The sequence below is a fragment of the Amborella trichopoda genome, chromosome 9 (assembly GCF_054954075.1).
Source record: "Amborella trichopoda isolate Santa Cruz 75 chromosome 9, AtrichopodaSantaCruz75HAP2 v2.0, whole genome shotgun sequence".
Classification (NCBI taxonomy): Eukaryota; Viridiplantae; Streptophyta; class Magnoliopsida; order Amborellales; family Amborellaceae; genus Amborella; species Amborella trichopoda.
The window spans coordinates 16357832-16377145 of NC_142344.1; the positions used below are offsets into that span (position 1 = coordinate 16357832).

General features: G+C 36.6%; 1 protein-coding gene across 5 annotated transcripts; it reads left to right on the forward strand.

Moving 5' to 3' along the window:
• Nucleotides 1-600: 600 nt before the first annotated feature.
• On the forward strand, nucleotides 601-6922 carry LOC110006381 (uncharacterized). 5 transcript variants are annotated; one of them, XM_088848489.1, is made up of 4 exons: nucleotides 601-846; nucleotides 1458-1531; nucleotides 2016-3877; nucleotides 3984-6922. In XM_088848489.1, the coding sequence occupies exon 4, from the start codon at nucleotides 4222-4224 to the stop codon at nucleotides 4693-4695; it is 474 nt and encodes a 157-aa protein (XP_088704615.1). In that variant the 5' UTR covers nucleotides 601-846; nucleotides 1458-1531; nucleotides 2016-3877; nucleotides 3984-4221; the 3' UTR covers nucleotides 4696-6922. The 5 variants fall into 5 exon arrangements, with proteins under 5 accessions (XP_088704615.1, XP_088704614.1, XP_088704616.1 ...); XM_088848488.1 differs by having other exon boundaries at nucleotides 2019-6922; XM_088848490.1 differs by having other exon boundaries at nucleotides 607-842; nucleotides 2016-6922.
• Nucleotides 6923-19314: the final 12392 nt, after the last annotated feature.

Below are 19314 nucleotides of genomic sequence, written 5' to 3' on the forward strand. Positions count from 1 at the left end.
TATTTGGCATGAAACACAAGGAAATGCGGAAACTCTCAAAATGCAAGTTTCGTTATCCAAAAACACAAAATTTCTCAATCATTTAATCCGTTTAAAAGCTGAATAAAGTTGTTTAAAGCCTGCAAGTTAGATCACATGCCAAAAAAAACAAAAAAAATGATCAAAAAATGACAAATTTCAAAAAATCCCAGTGAAGAACATTGTGCAGCCTGTGTTTTTCACGGGACTCGCCGATTTCATACTGTGAATCGGCGAGTGACTGTGCAGAATCGTCCGGTTCTCTCTAGAACTGGATGATTCCCGATTTTTTTAGCGGTTCGAGCCGTCCATGACGATTCCCGAGTCGAACCGGGTGAGTCCGGTTCGACTTGGCGTTTTTTTAAAGATTGTATCATTCTCTACTCCTTTGAAGCATCTCCTATTACTTTCTTTTCCATAAGGATCCGGTTTTGGTGGGGCCGGGATAGAAACCGTTATTACACAGGCACTTACATCTGAACCGTCCATGTAATCTGACGGTGCAGAGCGCAGGCGAAGGCAAAACTGGTAACCTTCTTTCTACTTTTTAGAAAGTAACCCAAGAAACCCCTCCACCGAATTATAGAAAGTGCCTTTCTCACTCTTCATCTGCCTTCCTACGTTTGTTGCCATTCTCCTTCCCATATGCACCCATTTCTTCGTAAATGAATATGCTCTATTTCTCTGTAAATGAGGTTCTAACCATTCTCGTTGCAGTGAATAGAGTAGATGATTGGCATCATTAATTATAGTGATGCATTTCGGAAAATCAGAAGGGGGCTTTTCAATTAGGGTTGAAAGCCAAATCATCGATTTGCTTTATGGTAGGTAAGCAGGGCCTTCTTGTTTGTTTTCTCTCTCTATAAGCCCATGACTTAATGGCAGCAGGGCCCTTCTTGTTTGTTTTCTCTCTCTCTATATAAGCCCATGACTAAATGGCAGCAGGGCCCTTCTTTCTTTGTTTTCTTTTGTCATGCTCTCTCTCATTGCCTTGGGGTTTAAAAGGTAGTTTCTCTCACATAAAATTTTCGAGGATTTATTTCTAATTATAGTTGATTGTTCTATTAACCAATCTTTAGCTCTACTTACTTGGCTTTTTCTGCTAATTTTTTTCTAAAGCATTTTCCTTTTCTTTTCACCACCCTCAATGATGACTTCAATGGAGGTGACCCTTGTAGTTCTTATCGAGACCTTTTTTTGGCTCCCATAACTTGTGGCCGTCAATGGCACAAATGGGGAGAGCTATTTGGAGATGTGTGACTATAGAGAAAACAATTTAATTGATCAGCTTGACATCGAGATGTGAAAAAAAAAAATTCAGTAAAAAAATAATACATCTTGTAATATATTATCTGGACTGTCTATTTTCAAGACTTTCATGCAATTATAGAAGCCAACACAGTGAAGAACCTATAACCCGGCATTTCTTCGATTGCAAGGTAAAGAAGAAGTTCATGGAGTAGTACAAGAGGGACACCCAGACCAAGTTCTAGGAGAAAGAATGCATGGAAAGGTATAGAGTGTTTCAAAAATAAAAAATAAAATAAATTCGGTTTACCAAAACGCAAAATTTAAAAAATTTTGGTTTTTCAAAAACTAAAAATAGATAGTTCAATCTTTTTTAAAAAAAAAATGTGTTATGAAGTTGAAAAAATAAACATCTGTGTAATAATGGAAAGTTTCAGGTATTTTCATAAAAGCGAAAAATATTATGGATATTTATATAAGTTTCCTTTAAGATTATAAGATTATAATTAGAGATGAAAATAGATTTTTGTGCTATCGTAAAAAAAATTTATATCAGAATTGCATCTTATGACAAAGTTTGAAGGTGCGCCTTACTTTGATTGTTCAAAGTTGTAACCTTATGCAAACCACACCCTTAAAGTTACAATAAAACTGAAATGTTGGAGAGAGAGGGAGAGAGGAGTCTTGCTGGTTATTTGGCCAACTATGTGGCTCCATATAAAGTAACATTAGAGTATGCATGTCGATAGCAGGAGAGTCCTGGAAGCCTTTGCTATGAGTTGCGAACTCTAAGCAAGATAAGTGGAAAAGCGCTCATCAATGGCGTTGAGGCCTCTCTCGGCTCTTGCTCTAACTCATTTGATGAAGAACCAAAGCACCCAAAGCCATGGGTCAGAGAGATTTGGGCTTCATAGCGAGAGAGAGGGCGAAGACGTGATGCCAAGGACACGGAGGAGTTGAGTTCGCTGAGAAGTGCACTTGGCCTAATCCTTTTTCGACACAAACTTTGTCTCTCTAGTTTGATCTCTCCCTCTCTTTAATGGAGATCTAGGGTTTCGATTGCACCTTAGAAATTGTAGATCTAGGGTTTGTTATAAAGCCAAGAATTAGCGTGTCTTTGTTGGAAAGGAAGTTTCAGGCCCTTATGATTAGATTTTGTTTTTTTTTTTGTTGGTTATAGCGTTTTGTGGCCGGATTTTTAAAGGGACCTTGACTGGATTTATTTGAGGCCCCGAATTTGGAGACATTTTGGTTTGGAATTGGATGCAGTTTTTGCTGGAAAAGGGGTTTTTCTATTGGATTTGCGGCAGAAATGAGATTCATTTCATTCGCAGGGAGAACCACTTTGACTTTATTTATTGTTTTTTCTAGTTCAAAGTAGCATTGGTTTTTTTTGTAGTTAAAAAAAAAAAGAGGAAGAATACGAGGAAGCTTTATCAGAGAAGAACCCCATGGATTGAGAGTGAAGCCTAAGGTTAAGGGAGTTATTAATATACTTGGTTGTCGTGCCTTCATTTTCTTGGTGACAAAAGATGCTTGCAACTATTGCAGAGTCATTAGCCTGTGAGAGCTATTTTAAGAGAGAGAGAGAGAAAGAGATAGAGGGTATCTTGAGTTGACCAATTATCGATGGATGTAGAGGAAGATGTTGAGGGTGATGGCATGCCCGTGGTTAGCATTGGGCTTGATTTGACAGGTGGTCTGTTAGCAGAGGCACCATTCCCAGTGGTGGGTTCTTTCTTCCCCCCATCAACAGATATATTAGGGCTTTCGGATTGGGCTAGGAGAAGCTGGAGTTTGTCTTATGCACCTAAAGTCAAAATTGTGGGTGATAATAAGATCATCTTTTTTTTTCTTTCAAAGAAGGATATTGCTTCAGCGTTGAAAAACAAGTTTGTTCAGGTTAAAGGGTAGTTGTTGTCTTTGGAGACCCCATTTGCATCAATCATATCTTAGTGAAAGTACTGCTTGGGCTAGGTTTCTTGGTATTCCTATTCATGCGTGGTCCATCTCTATTTTCCGTCTTCTTGCTAACAAATGTGGAGAATTTTGTGACATAGACAAGTTGGCTTTTTCTGGAGTTGATCTTCGATCTGTGAGGGTACGTATCTGAAAACTAGAGGGGTTCATCATTCCTAAATTTTTAACTTTAAAAGTGGGGAAGGAGTGTTTCGCTATTACAGTAGTTCCAGAAGTCAGGTGGAAGGCGCCATTATTAAAAAAGCTGAGAATATTGCTACTAAGCTCAATGGTGAAAATGGATGGCAAGAAGTGATTAGGCGTTGTAGATCTACACTGAAAAACTTAGTTTCCGATCAGTTTAAGTTGGAACGGACCCGAAAGTTTAGACACTCTACAAGGAAATTTAAAATTTTAAAAATAAATAAATGGTGGATCCCAACTAGATGTTTAACGCCTTCTACGCCTGCGTTACAGCCAACGGATGTTAACTCGCCTGAAAGTCTACAAAGGTTTGCTGAGGGTCCAAGTAAGGTATGTGAGGGGCTACCGAATAAAGTCATGAAGGAAAGACAATGTCAAGTTGGCGGGATTGATGATGAGGTAGTGGAAGGATCATCGGGCTGTCAGGATAAAGTCGCGGGTTTATCAGGTTTGCTATACTCGACAGTACTATGCAATTAAGCTTTCTTGTCATTGGCAATAAGAGGCGGTGATGGTTCGTTATCTAAAGTTTTTCCTTATCTCCCATACTACAGCTTAGAGCAAGGAAATTCTGTCGAGAAGTCCAGCAAAGGGGAAGCTCTTTTAAGAGAGATGCAGAGATAAGAAGTGACACCTCAGGTAGTGTTTGCTCTTCTCGCTGCCATTTATCCATTGTGTTTTCGTAGGGCTGTCAAGAAGAAGCGCATCTCTCAGCAGCTGCCTTTTGATCCAGTTGCGATTAACGCTCTGGCCCTGGTAGTTATAGAAGAGGATGTTGAGCTAATTGAGGAGATGGAGGTAAATGAGAATGTAGAATATGTGGTGACCTCTACTGAGGAGGAGAACAATCTTTCAGAAGATGGAAATCTGGCTCTGGCTACTTTGGACTCAGAGGACGCTACCCCACTCTCTATTATCAGGGAGGAGCAGCATCTGCTCCTTCACCTATCCAAGGTTAAGCCAGGCTTCTCAGAGGCGAATGATGATCATGCAGATGAAGGAGAGGATTATGTACCAAATCCTTTGATGGACGATGATAGCAAGGCAGCTGGAGAAGTAGTGAGTTCTATGGTGTTTGATAGCTGCATGGACTTCAACCTTCCCATAGGAGTCATTTTTAAGGATCTTATAGAGAAGCTTAAGGCAAAAAAAATCCAGAGGGGCTTGTTGAAGAAGCAAAATCAGGGTACTGGGGATGGGGGTGTCTTTGATGTCACTCTCATGAAGGACGTAGCATCTAAGAAGAAGAGGGATAAAGCCCTGTGAAGGACACGTGATCGTCTATGAGACTAATTGCGCGTGGAAAACGAGCTAATGCAGGTGGTGTGGTGACCAGAGATGTGGAAGTTAATGAGGCCGAGTCTTCTTCTTCTTTATCGTCATCAGAGGAGAGTGATGGGGAAGCTGTGAAGGAGGCATTGCTACTTGAAGAATTCAATTTTGGGCCAAAGGAGGATGGTTCAAGTTCTTCTCACCCTTAATTTCTTATGTTAATGTTGTCTTGAAACGTGAGGGGTCTTGGTGATCCCAAAAGAAAAAAAGATGTTTTGTTTCTTGTAGGTAAATATAGACCTACTGCTCTAATTTTGCAAGAAACCAAACTCTCTAGCCTTACTCTGTTTAGGGTTAGGGAGGTGTGGGGTCATAGAGCAGTAGTCTTTGTGGGTATTGATGCAGTAGGACAGTCAGGGGGGATTTGGATTTTATGGGATCTTTCTTTGCTTTCCTTTTCAGTTGTTAGAAAATACTTTGTCTTACTTGTTGGCTTTGTGGGTCCTCAAGCTGATTTTCAATGGGGGCGTATAAATGTTTATGGACCACAAACTTCAGCTCAAAATGTTTGTTTTGTTTCTGATATGTCAGAGGTTACTGCACAGTTTCAATTTCCTATTTGTATTGGGGGGGATTTTAATTTTACAAGATGATCGGAAGAAACTCTTGTTGGGGGTTCTATCTCGTCTTCGATGCGTTTATTCAATTGTTTTCTTGAAGAAAATGCTCTTATTGATTATCCAATAGTAGGGGCTAAATACACTTGGACCAAGGGAAGCTCTATCGTGCTTTCTATGTCAAAAATTGACAGGTTCTTGGTATCCCCCGAGTGGTCATAATTTTTTCGATTGGCCTCTGTGAGAGCTCTCCCTAGACTTTCTTCTGACGACACTCTGATTTTGTTAACCTCTAAGGGTTACTCTGGTGGTATTAGACCTTTTCGGTTTGAAATTGCTTGGTTAAAGGAGAAAGATGTCTTATAAATTATAAAAAGTACATGGGAGAACTCAGTCACCACTGGATCACTTGATTATCAACTCCATAAGAAACTGATAAATATTAAACATGAACTCTTGAAGTGGAAAAAGGAAAAGTATTCTTCCGTAAAGTGCAAGAATGATGCGCTTCTGCTCTCTATTGACGACCTGGACTTTGTGATGCATCAGATTGGTGAATGGCCTGAGGAGTTGGCAGAGGAGAGAAGTGAAAAACTCAATGAGTTACAGGAGCTTAGGAGGGTGAAAAAAGTATACTAGAGACAAAGATTGAGGGTTAAGTGGCTTAAGGAAAGGGGTTTAATCACAAAATATTTCCATTGTATTATCAATGCAAGGAGACGTCAAAACAATATTTCTGGTTTGTCTATGAATGGGGTTGATCAAGAGGACAGTATGGGTATATCTCAAGCTGTTGTTGATCACTTTCAACGGGCATTCTCTTCGGAGGTCACTCACGCATCTAGGCTCAGCAGGGTGGATTTTAGAGTTATCCCACCTCACTTTATTTCAGCTTTAGATAGGCAGGTGTCGATGGAGGAATTAAAAAAGGTGGTTTTTGCCTTACCTAGTAATAAGGCACCTGGGCCGGACGGTTTCCCTCTTACTTTTTTTATAAGTTCTGGAGTCTTATTAGTTCAAAGCTTTTATAAATGACAAGGGGCTTTTTGAGGAGAGGAGAGTTGTTTAAGGGTGCGAATTCTAAGTTTATTGCTCTAATACCAAAGAAATCAATGATCGCTACTTTGGGAGATATTAGACCTATTAGTCTGCTCACGAGCTTTTACAAAATAGTGGCTAAGGTTCTGGCTAAGAGACTTAAGGAGGTTCTACCTGAAGTCATTTCTGGACCACAATCGGCTTTTACAAAGGATAGATTGATCATTGATAGTGTATTAATATCACAAGAATACATTCACTCTAAAATTATTGATGGCAATCTTGGAGTGGTCATTAAATTAGATATGGAGAAGGCATATGATAGAGTAAAGTGGAAGGTTTTACTTGAAATAATGAGAAATATGGGTTTCAGTAATAAGTGGAGATAGTGGATTTTGGGAAGCATTTCTTCGACACACTTCTCGGTTATCTATAAAAGTAGTCCGGTTGGTTTTTTAAAGCCACCCGTGGACTGCGTCAAGGAGACCTCCCTCTCTCCATTCCTCTTTGTAATTTATGTAGAATGCTTCAGTTTAATGCTCTCCAAAGTGATGTGTAATGGTCATTTTGTAGGTTTTCAGCTTCCTACTGATGACCCTTGAGTTTCTCATCTTCAGTATGCAGATGACACACTTTTGCTTTGTGGAGCTCAAAGAACTGAAGTATCCAATATTGTTGTTTTTCTAAAGTGTTGTTAAAATGCTTTAGGCTTAAAAATAAATTTTACAAAAAGTAGCATGGTGGGCCTTAATTACATAGAGGATGATGTTTTTGTTTTGGCTCAGGAATTTGTTGCAAGATGGATAAGTTTCATATTACGTACTTGAGTTTGCCTTTATCTGTTGGTAGGCTCCCCATTGCAGTATGGGACAAAATTCTTCTACGCATTCAAATGAAGTTAGATCTCTGGAAGTTCAAATACTTGTCTTTTGGGGGCAGAATTACGCTTGTTAAGGCATGATTATCAAACCTGCCCATCTATCAAATGTCTATTCTTCAGATCCCTATTTCGGTGGCAAAGATGATTGAGTCTATGATGAGGAACTTCCTTTGGGGATCTTCTGTAGATAAGAAAAAGTTCCACCTTCTGCGATGAGATAGGGTTCGCATACCAAAGGAGGAAGGAGGCCTTGGCATCAGAAAAATCAAGCTGATTAATTTTGCTCTGCTCTGTAAATGGTGGTGGAGGAGTTTGACTCTCAAAAACCATCTCTGTTGTGTAAAGGACTCGTCCATAGAGATATTAAATGATGTATAGGCAATAGAAGTAATATATACTTTTGGAATCAGAAATGGATAGGGTATTCTCCACTGAAATTCCTTTTTCCATTGTTGTGTCAAATAGTGGTTAATTAAGATGCATCTGTCTCAGCCAATTATGCTCACCGAGGTGACCAAATAGTCTGGAATATAGATCTTCCATATAATAGAATTCCTTATTTTCTCTTTTCTCATTTCTCAATTTTCTGACCTTTTTAAGATGCTGGAAGATGTTTATATTCCTTTGAATGCAAATGATGAAGTATCATGGGAAATTGATAAGAATGGCATTTTTTCAGTTAAATCCATGTATTATTTACTCTCCAACGATAGTGTAAGATAGTCTATGCCAATTCTTGCTAGGATTTGGAAGTGGCCTCTTCCGTTGAAGGTTCAAGGATTTTTATGGTTGGCAGCCCAAGATCGAGTGCTCACTATTGATAATCTCATTAAGCGTGGAAATATTCTACCAAATATTTGCCTCTTGTGTAAGGCGGATGGGGAGTCAGGTAACCATCTATTCCTACATTGTACCTTTGCTAGCCATATTTGGAGATAGTTTTTCACAAATTTGGGAGTTGCATTGGTAATGCCCCTCTCAGTAGTAGGGATAATAGAGGGCCTCTCAATTCCACTTCCGAAGCTAGGGGCTATTACTTGGCAAATTGTTAGAGGAGTCATTCTTTGAGAAATTTGGAAAGAGATGAATAGGAGTCTTCGAAGGGGTGACTTTGTCTTGTGAAAAGGTCTTGGATAGAATTCTGCATTGTATTTGGTCTTTTCTTTCGATTACTCTGGGGGGCAGGATATCACTGAATTAGATGTTAGAAGAAATGTTGGTGATATCTTCCACTTGAATTTCATCAAATGTAGGCCTAAAGAGAGATGGTGGCCACCACCACAAGGGGTATATAAATTAAATTTCGATGGCAGCTTGATAGGCAACCCGGGTGTATCTGGCTTTGGAGGAGTGATTCGAGATTAGGATGGAAATGTGGTTCTTTCTTATGTAGGTCCTCTTGGTGTTCGGATTGCTAACTTCGCTGAACTCTCTGCCCTTCTTTTTAGTCTGCGTACTATTGTGGACAGGAAATTGGGGCATGAGTTCATTCTAGAGGGGGATTCTCTTAATGTGATATTGTGGTGCAAGAAGGAACAACTTCTCCCATAGGAACTGAAACCATTGTTGTTGCAAATCTTGGATTTATCCACGTCCCTCTCTGTTTCCTTTGTTCACGTTTATAGGGAGGCGAACCTTGGCAGATTTCCTTGCCAAAGGTGGTACTACTCTTTCTGATGTTTCCGTTTCGGAATCTGTAATTTCATTCTAGAGCAATAAAATTTAGTGAACTTTCTATCAAAAAAAAAAAAAATTACAATAAGGGATAAGATATTTCCTATAGGAATTCAATAAGACCATTTATATTTGATATTACGATTAATCTTAAAAATTGGTTATAAAATTAGTGGTGGTATGTTTTCCATTTATTAGGCTCAAAGTTCAACATAAATTTTTTTCGAACTTTGTGATGCATCCAAGTTGTCAGATTGCACATTGGATGGCTATTCATGATTGAGACATCCTTGTATCAAAGGTAAATAGTCTTATAGTAAACAGTTCATTCTTATATTATGCAATGATCTTATTTTATTTTTTTTATTTCCAAATTTCCCCTAGTTTAGATACTATATGTCTGAGTCAGTGTTATCTATTTATTTATTTATGGGATAAAGGTTTAGTCACCCCAATGTCTGAATCTATCTCCCATTAAAAAGGAATCTAAGTGAGTGAATTCAAACATTTGGTGTCGGAGTCTACTCACGTAGTTTATTTTAACTCAGCGACAAGTTTGGATACTGGGTGTCCAAAATAACAATTGCACAAATTCAGGTACCCTCTAATATGAACTTTCTCCTTTATTTTAGGGTAAATATCATTGAATGGGTTGAAACCTCACAAAATCATTCAATTGGATTATTCCAATAAATGTTTGAGGGGCGATTTTTTTGTTTTCATTTCCTAAAAATAAAAAAATTTAAAATTCCCAAACCGCACTTGTCAAGAATGGGAAGCTTGAATAATAAGGGGTTTTCAGTCATTTGATGCCTAAGAGGCCCTAATCTATTTATTCATGGTCACAAATAAGGAACGCACTGTTTAGGGTTAGTAATGAGGAGCAACTAGACATATTTTTATCATTTGACACCCAAATGCTTAGCATGTACCAAATTATATAAATACCTTTAATTGTTCCTCATTAGAAAACTTGAATAGTGAGTTCCTTACTTATAATCCTCAGAAGTATTTCAACCTTCAGTTTTGACCTATTATAGGTAAAATTATTAAAATATCCCTAATTCTTCACGCTTCTCATTCCTAAACAAGGGTAGCTTGGAAGTTTTTAGAATTCCTTTTGAGGAGGCATCAAATGAAATGAAAATAAAAAGATAAACCCACAGTTGTTAATCGAGATCATTGGCTCCTTTAATTATAAACTCTTCAATGATACTTTCCTTGTTATTTAATTTGTGGAGTAGAGTGGGTATTGGATGGTTATCCAAAATCACCCCAACATTATTTTCCTCCTAGTCAAAAGGCTTGTATGATCATTGTAAAAACTACCATTGGTGGGGATTTTATAAGCCACCGTGTAGAGAGAGAGAGAAAATAGTTATTATGAGTGAGAGAGCTTTTGTCGAAGTTGAGATTTGGCGTTCTAACAAAACCACAGCTACTATTACGCCCTATTTTCGTAGCTTTCCTTAGTAATTCCCATGGCAAGCAAAGCCATGGTGATGGAGATGGATTCAATAAGAATGTTGGTTGGGCCTGTGGATGTAGCCCGATTAGTACGAACCACATACATTTGTGTGTTGGTGGTGTTTAGATTGTGGTTTGTTATATGATGTTGTGGTTTTGAGTTTTCATATTTTACTTCTCTTATTTGCATACCATTTTACCCAAATTTATTACAGAGTTTGAGTTTCTTGAAATTCATTTGTTCATGATAGGTAAGTTGGTTTCAAGGTATTAAATTTGTTATATTGGAAGTTAACACAACAAATGGCAATCGAACAAGTCTAGGTTCCCAATAAATGATATTAGAGCTCAAAGGAAGCGTGTACCAATTTAGAGAAAATGACTAGATACAAATTTGAAGTGGCAAAGTTTAATGGGAGGAAAGATTCTTGGACTTTATAAATTAAAAGTCCATGACATATAGGTACAGCAAGGCATTTATAAAGCATTGCAAGGAAACTTTCAGAATCTGGAGAGTATGACGGATAATTATGGCGAAGAATTGATAGAAGCGAACATATAAAATATTATTTAATATATTAGGAGAAAAGACAAAATTGGATTTATGGCGAATGCGTGTACGAAATAAAGTTTTTCATAAATTAGATTTTCTTAAAAGAAAAATTGTATTTTTTGAGGATGCGCGGAGTTACGAAAACATTGGAACACTTGAATGACTTCAAGAACATAATTGGTTAACTTGAGAATTTTTGGGGGTGAAGATGGTTGAGGAAGATAAGGCGGTATTATTACTTTGATAATTACCTAAGTCATACAATAATCTTGTCGCCGGATTCATTTAATAACCTTGCCATTACCTTGAGTTGTAACAAGAATCTCACAAATTGGATTGGGCTTGTAGTGCTCTCATTGCCGATGAACTTAAAAGAAGCTATCGATAAATAGCTCAATGGGTTCAAAAATGGATGCTCTTATGGACAACCTCAAGCCAATAGCTCTCTGATGAAGAGTATGCTCTAAAAATGGAATACAAACCTTTCTCTCTTCCTCTCTTCTATCTCAATTTGAGGCTTTTTAGATACTCTGCGTAAGCGAGGGTACGTACATCTACTGATATGCCCCCTTGAGAGAGACCTTGAAGTTCTAATAGAGTTCCCATCCTCGTCTTCACAAAATTCCATTATTAATGCAGAGTGGACCAATGTAGCGAGCATAAGAGAGGAGTAGCACTCTAGCAAGTAGAGTAGAGACTCAATAGTCGGGATAAAAACCGTAATCAGAGATACACAATTAAAACAACAATATTTTTATTGTTTATAAAGAAAGCAAATACAGGTAAAATGACCTCCAACCCCCTCTCAGAAATTTTCATATTTTCATTCCTATTAACCTCTTGGGTTAACCAAAATCTCTTGCATCCCCTCAAGTTTTAAACTTTGAGACCATTAACCCCCTAATTATATATTTTTTGTTCTTTTTACAAATTTGATCTCTTTGTTTTATAGAATGCCAAACCCCTACATTAGTCATCCATAATTTTTTTGTGACTTGATATATAAATTTTATTGATTATAATAATTTATAATAATTATAATTAATTAATAATTATAATAATAACAATAATAACAATAATAATATATTAATTGTTAAGTATTTCATCTCGTATAAGTATTTTGATAGAGTTTTTTAATAAATAAATAATAATAACCATTAACAATAGTAACAAATATCTTGATTAATTATTTTCAAGTTCAAACGTTATTTGATATAATTGTAAAATAGGTCATAATGTTAAAGAAAACTTCTTCTTTTCTATTTTTTTTTTCATGTCTAAATTTATAGTGTGGAATCCACGGAGGTGAGATTGGTTTTAGGCAACAGAAGAGAAAGGGAAGGGAAAATTTTGTAAAATAAAAAGATCAAATTTGTAAAAAAATAAAAAGAAAAACGTAATTAGGGGGCTAACAGTCCCAAAAGTTTAAATTTGAAGGGGTATAAGGGATTTTGGTGAACCCAATGGACTAATGGGGATGGAAGTTTGGGGAGGGCGTAAAGGTCATTTTCCCAAAATAAAAATAAAAAAGCAAATACAAAAGGGTGGGGGTGGCAATGGGGGTGGGGGTTATCTCTGAGATAAGGCGGAACCCAGAACCTCTTAGACCACTAGCACTTTGTATCTGGGGAAACCTTCTCGCCAAGACTTGGTCGTGATATCAGTCCAAAATGAGGTGAAACCTCAAACGTCTGAAGAAGCCGATTGCTCATGAGAGCCCCATGTATCCTCTAAAATCTTGACGAAGAGCTCATGAACTTTCCAATTTGGAAGCACGTACTCCAAGGTTTCCCTTGGGTTATAGAAGTTTTTGGTTTTTGGATCTAGGAATTCATAAAGGTATTTTGGGAATTTTAATTTCTTAGGATTTATGGGAATATTTGGTAGTTTTGGTGGTTTTATATTTTTTGAAGGTATTTTGAATTTTACGGAGGGTAATTTGGGTATTTACGAAAAGTCAAGGGGTAGTTTGGAGATAATGGGATGGAGGCAAGGCCATTTTGGAAAGTTAGAATTCTATAGATATGAAAGAACATAGGTGGAATAGTAAAAGTTGGGAGTGAAATATCTAAAGTATGGCTTAAAAGGAAGAGAATATTAAAAATAAACCATCCTCAATTCGCGAAGTTTCACTCATTTTAAGTTTCAGTTTTCCGTTTTTGGTAAAAAGCATGTACCCATCTCTATATCTAGTCATTGCTCTCAATGGTTGCTGCTATTTTATGATCCGCCAGTAGATTCTTGTGGAAAATGCTGAGACTGATGTTTGGCAAGAATTTTGGCTTAAGATGATGCTAGATTAGAGAAACATGACTTTCATTTTTTATTATTTTTGACAACTACAGTCTCATAAATTTAGACAGCTTCTTACTATTATTCACCCCATTAATTGGATTTTGATTGCGAATTGCCATATATGGATACGTTTGACTCTAAGTTAGGAAGCTTTTTGTAAAAGGTTGGCTCAAATTGTTTTACGAATTGTGAAATATTTCTCCAATAGTGAGTGGAGGTGATGGGGACACATATACATCACTTGCTGCAAACCTCTAAATTTTTGGTCGATTCGACCACGATCCGAATGGAAAACCCCGTGGATTCATACATGGATGAAAAACCCATGTTACAAGGAGCAACATACATAAATTTGAGCTCATTTGACTATAGGAATTAGGAGATATACCCCCTTACGTTTTCAAAAAAATTTCATTGCTTACTGTAATTCCAATGAAGATGATGAAACATAGACACAGTATGTGATATTCTTCTTTTCTGTGTAGTCCCCCTGTGGTGCCCTAAAGATGGCTCACAAAAAATCACCTCTCTGGACATCGAATTTGGCTGAAATATTTATCAAAGGCCTTACTCATCATCACCTTCATCTCACTAAAATTTGAAACTCATTGGCCACTTATTTCTTAGGTAGAGTTGGACCAATTTAAGTGGACCCTACTTATGGTCCAAGATGTTCAAGAGGTAATTTCTCTTGTATCCGATGCCAAATTGGGCTCAAATTTGGACCGTAGCCGTCTTATAGTGATATATTCTGCGCATAAGTTTATCGGTCCATTTATATTTGTATATCTTGAAGAACTTTTGTAAATTAGCCTTAGATCAATATTGTGAAATTAACAGTTAAGCTTTGCCGAACGATATCTTGATCGTTTGGCTTCGAATTAGCCTAAATTTTTGAAGGTATACTTGGGGTAACTTGGATTAAGTAATGGACTGTCAAATTACCATTTTGGGCTATTTTGATTAGAGTTTAACCATGCCTCTTTCTGGACTGCCCGATTGCTGACTTGGGCATGATTGAACTAGTATCTTTTTTATTTTTAGCCGGAAGCTTTCTTCCATAATATTAAAAGGATTTTTCACCTTTTAATTTATCATGAGATTGATTTTGTCTTTTTACCCATTGTAGCCATTTCTAGTGATTCCTCAAGTAATCCAACCGAGAATTTTTTTACTAGACATCATCACTCATGAGTCCTATGACATTTATTTGAGACCAAAAAATACCCCCGAGCAATGTTCCCTCCTAAATGTCTCGCGATCAGAGAGTGGCACATTCAACATCAGTTGTGGGAGCATCGTAGGAGGCTGGAAATTTATTGCAGATGGTGTCTAAGTGTCATAGTGACTTGTTGTCAACTGCCGAAGCTTTCATGCACCGAGTGTCTCCTGATTTGCTTCCTGTGCACGAGGCAATTATGACCGTGCTAGGTATCTCCCTGACATGCCCCTGAACACGATCTTGTATTTTGATGCCAAGTGTCTGGATGACTTGCTCCTAGTCATCGCAGTTTAGACTTTCATTGAGTGTCTTGATAAGTTGCTCCCAGTTAGAGCCTCACATGGTGTCATGTGTCTTTTGGACTTGCTCTCGTTCACCACAATGGATTTCGAGTTTCTCACGATCTGCCCCCAACTCCTTATTTTGGGGCAATGTCTGGAAGAAAAACCTATATGATCTTTTCTTGGGGAATCATAAAATTTTTTTTTTTTTTTTTTTGCCTTTTTTGTTTTAGCAAAAGATCACTTACAAGTGGTCTTATTACAATAACACATGCTTTAAAATAAAATCAACATAACAATAAAACCAAGATCTAAAAACTTGATGTCATTGAAATAATTATACACTATGCTTGATAATATAAAGATAAGATTGCAAGTAATAAAAATGAAGAGTGCTGGATATTACCTCAACCAGGCTTATTACACCCCACACCAAGTCACCACCATCAGATCGCGCGAGATCAATGATCGACCTTCAATCTCAATCGGGAAAGCAAGTTGAGGCCAAGCCACACTAATAGAACATGAACCCCGTTGATTATAAACTCAAACCCTATGTGAATTCCCTTAACAACCTAGTTTGATATAGATGAACTCTCTTTTTTTTACTACACCCTAAAACCCTTAGCCACAAATCTATAGTTGAGAGATGGGAGAGAGAATAACTTCATAGCCTAAACCCTTAGCCCCTTGTTTACAATGTGGGAGAGAAAGATCAAAGATGAGAAAATGGGGCGTGTCCCTTTTGTAGGATATGAGATAGAAATATGGAATTAAGTACAAGAGATAAGGTGTAAAGATTTTTTGGTAGAGACAAACCCGTTTTATAGGCTTTGAACAAGATTAGGGTTTGTTATGGTTTTCATTGGCTTGCCTCTTCTTGTGAAATTCAATATGAACCATTGATTTTGGGTGACTTATGGGGTGAAAGATTTGAGTCATCCATTCTATAAATAGGTCATCAACATTATCGAAGGTGCATGAACAATTATCCCCCTTTCCTAAACCATTTTCCCATCAATATAAATTAAATAAATTAAATCTAATCAAAATATTGTGCATACCATAAAATAGTACAAGTCTACTCAATCTTTCCACAAAATTTTTCAAAGATATACCAAGTCAAAATTAGTCAATATCTTCCAACCATATGGCCACATGTCATATTACTAAAAAATAGGAAAGAGAATAAGGGTGGGGCATGCCACCCAAGAGAGGTACTCATGGGCCCCACCTTCTAGAAATATGGTGGGCCCATGTGCACAATGGGCCCCCATGATATTTTTATTTATTGAAAATTAATAAAATGATTTTAGAATATTATTTAAATATTTAAACTATTGTAAAATCAATATCTTTAATTTTATAAATCTAAATTTCATAAATAAAATATCCAGACGTTCATAAAAATTCAAATAATAATTCTAAAATAATTTATATTATAAAACAAATATAATTAAATTAATATGATGATAAAATGATCCATATGGCATTGGGCACTTCACCTTCAACTGTGGACTACAGACCACACTTGCTATATCAGACCAACCCAGTGTTTCCCATGACCCACAGTCCAAGCAGGAGCTCATTAGCAGGTCACCAAAGTCTGGCCGATGAGTCAAAAGTCGCAATCCCAGTCTGTGGATTACAGTATTCTTTTTTAATCATCTTTCCTATATGACCTTATCATGTAATGTGTGATAGATTTCATACCTCAAAACCATGTTGTTAGATTTCATACCTCAAAATCATGTAGTATGGTACCTGGGCTTTCTTGATTCATTGCAGTTATTTGTTTGACAAGTTTTTGTCATCTTGGAAGAGCGCGCAACTGATGGAGAATATATTGGTCATCGATTTCACATGTCATGAATTGTTCATCTTTTTGGCACTTGGATTCTCCTTGTCTCACATTGTGAAGAAACAATCATCTTCATCCCATGACTTCAAATTTCAAAATTTCGATTTTTCTACGGATCTTTAGCATTTCTATGCTACCACCAAGTATCTCTATATATCCATTCATTTCAAAGAAACCAATATGCTTTTATAGGTATTATGTTTCTTCTTCTTTCTGCTATTCCCAAATCGAACATTTTTCATGTCAAGGGTCTTATTTCGCCAACTCTGTATTATCTCTCTCTAAAGTTTTACTATAAGAAACTATACTCATGGCACACTATAAAATATTTTTAAACGAGCCCTAAAAAAAAGGTCTTCATAATTAGAAATTCAAAGATGTGCTTTAACATGATACATCTTTTAATTTGCTACAGAATAGAACATGAGCATCCCATAATAAAAATATGATATCTCTCTACTTATAAAGAGTTTATCTCCGAATCCTTTTGGGTATTGAAATAGAGTAAAAAATATAAAATAGTGCTCAGTTCCATCCCTAAATCATACCATTTATTGAGTCTTCATTTTAGTGACATTTACGTCACAATGCAATTTTCTCAGCAGAAAATCAGGTTGAGCACCTCTCAATAAAAAATTTGTTTCTCTCAATCCTCAAAGAATTTATTCCTGAAATCTTTTGTATTGAAAACTAGACTCAAAACGAAATCATAACATCATAGTGTGAATCCCAAATAATACTTTTTCTTTAGAAAAATAAATAAGTGATATTTACATCACAAAATAAATCATACTGCAGAATTTCAAGATGAACACTATCTAATAAAATTATATTTTTCCTCTACCCTCGTGAATTTTCCCTTTCAAACCAACTTTTTTTTAAAGTAGACACATAATAGTACCACATATATTTCTACAAGCCTTGTATTACTCTCTTAAGTATACTTGATAAATGTAGTTAATCATGTCTCAATGAAGAACATACCAAATCACAGAAAATTCAAGATGACCTCTCTTCGATCCAAAATTTTTATTCCTCTGATCTTATTACAATAACACATGCTTTAAAATAAAATCAATATAACAATAAAACCAAGATCTTCAAACTTGATGCCATCGAAATAACTATACACTATGCTTAAGAATATAAAGATAAGATTGCAAGTAATACAAATGAAGAGTGTCGGAGATTATCTCAATCGGACTTATTACACCTCATACTAAGTCACCTCCATCCGCGGGATCAATGATCAACCTTCAATCTCAATTGGGAAAGCAAGTTTAGGCCAAACCACACCAATAGAACATGAACTCCTATGACTATAAACTCAAACGCTAGGTGTATTCCCTTAGCAACCTAGTTTGGGAAAGATAGATTCTCTTTTTTTTACTACACCTTAAAACTCTTAGCCACAAATCTATAATTGAGATGGGAGAGAGAAAAACCCCATAGCCTAAACCCTTAGCTCTTTTTTTATAATGTGGGAGAGAGAGATCAAAGATGAGAGAGTGCGATGTGCCCCCTTTGTGGGATATACGAGAGAAATATTTAATTAGGTACAAGAGATAAGGTGTAGAGATTTTTAGGTAGAGACAATCTTTTTTATAAGCTTTGAACAAGATTAGCGTTTCTTAGGGTTTCTTTGACTTGTCTCTTTTTTTTGGGGTGAGAGATTTGAGTCATCCATTCCATAGATGGGACATCAACATTATGGAAGGTGCATGAACCATTATCCCCCTTTCTTAAAATATTTTACCATCAATAGAAATTAAATAAATTAAATAAATTAAATATAATCAAATATTGTACATACCATAAAATAACACAAGTCTACTCAATCCTTTCATAAAAACTTTCAAAGATATACCAAGTCAATATCTTCTAACCATATGGTCATATGTCATATCACCAAAAAATAAGAAAGAGAATAAGGGTGGGGCATGCCACTCAAGGGAGGCACTCATGGGCCCCACCTACTAGAAATATGGTGGGCCCACGTGTACAATAGGCCTTCATAATATTTTTATATATTTAAAATTAATAAAAATATCTTAGAATAATATTTGAACATTTAAACTATTGTAAAATCAATATCTTTATTTTTATAAATCTAAATTTTATAAATAAAATATCCAAAAATTCATAAAAATTTAAATAATAATTCTAAAATAATTTCTATCATAAAAAAAATATAATTAAATTAATATGACGGGAAAAAGATCCATATAGCTTAGGAATCAACAATCATGGGGCATTCTAATTTCAACTGTAGACTACAGACCACACTTGCTTTATCAAACCGACCCAATATTTCCTATGACCTATAGTCCAAATAGGGGCTCATTAGTGGATCACCAAAGTTTGGCCGATGAGCCAAGAGGTCGCAATCCCAGTCTGTGGATTACAGTTCATTCGCTAGAGACAAGTCAATGTCACCTAGACCTGATGCGACCACAACTCTATAGCCCATAGGGGTATCTCTTGCACATGCAAACGCTTCACCCTGAAGGTGGCTTACTTGCTTTCCCGAACGATCTATCAATATGCATGCCGTGTGATAGTACATGGATGAGGCTTTAGCCCCCATCTCTGTAGGCCATCATCCCATAAAAGGGTCACACAGTCCCTCGACTCACTCATCTGGGCATATGCTCTGACCTCGTCAAGGGATGACCCATTAGAACCCTTATTAGTTTGTTCTCTATACCCAAGTAACATGGGTTTT

What these genes read in the sequence shown, in the direction of transcription:
- LOC110006381 (XM_088848489.1), top strand. Translation starts at nt 4,222, where the DNA reads ATGGAGGTAAATGAGAATGTAGAATATGTGGTGACCTCTACTGAGGAG.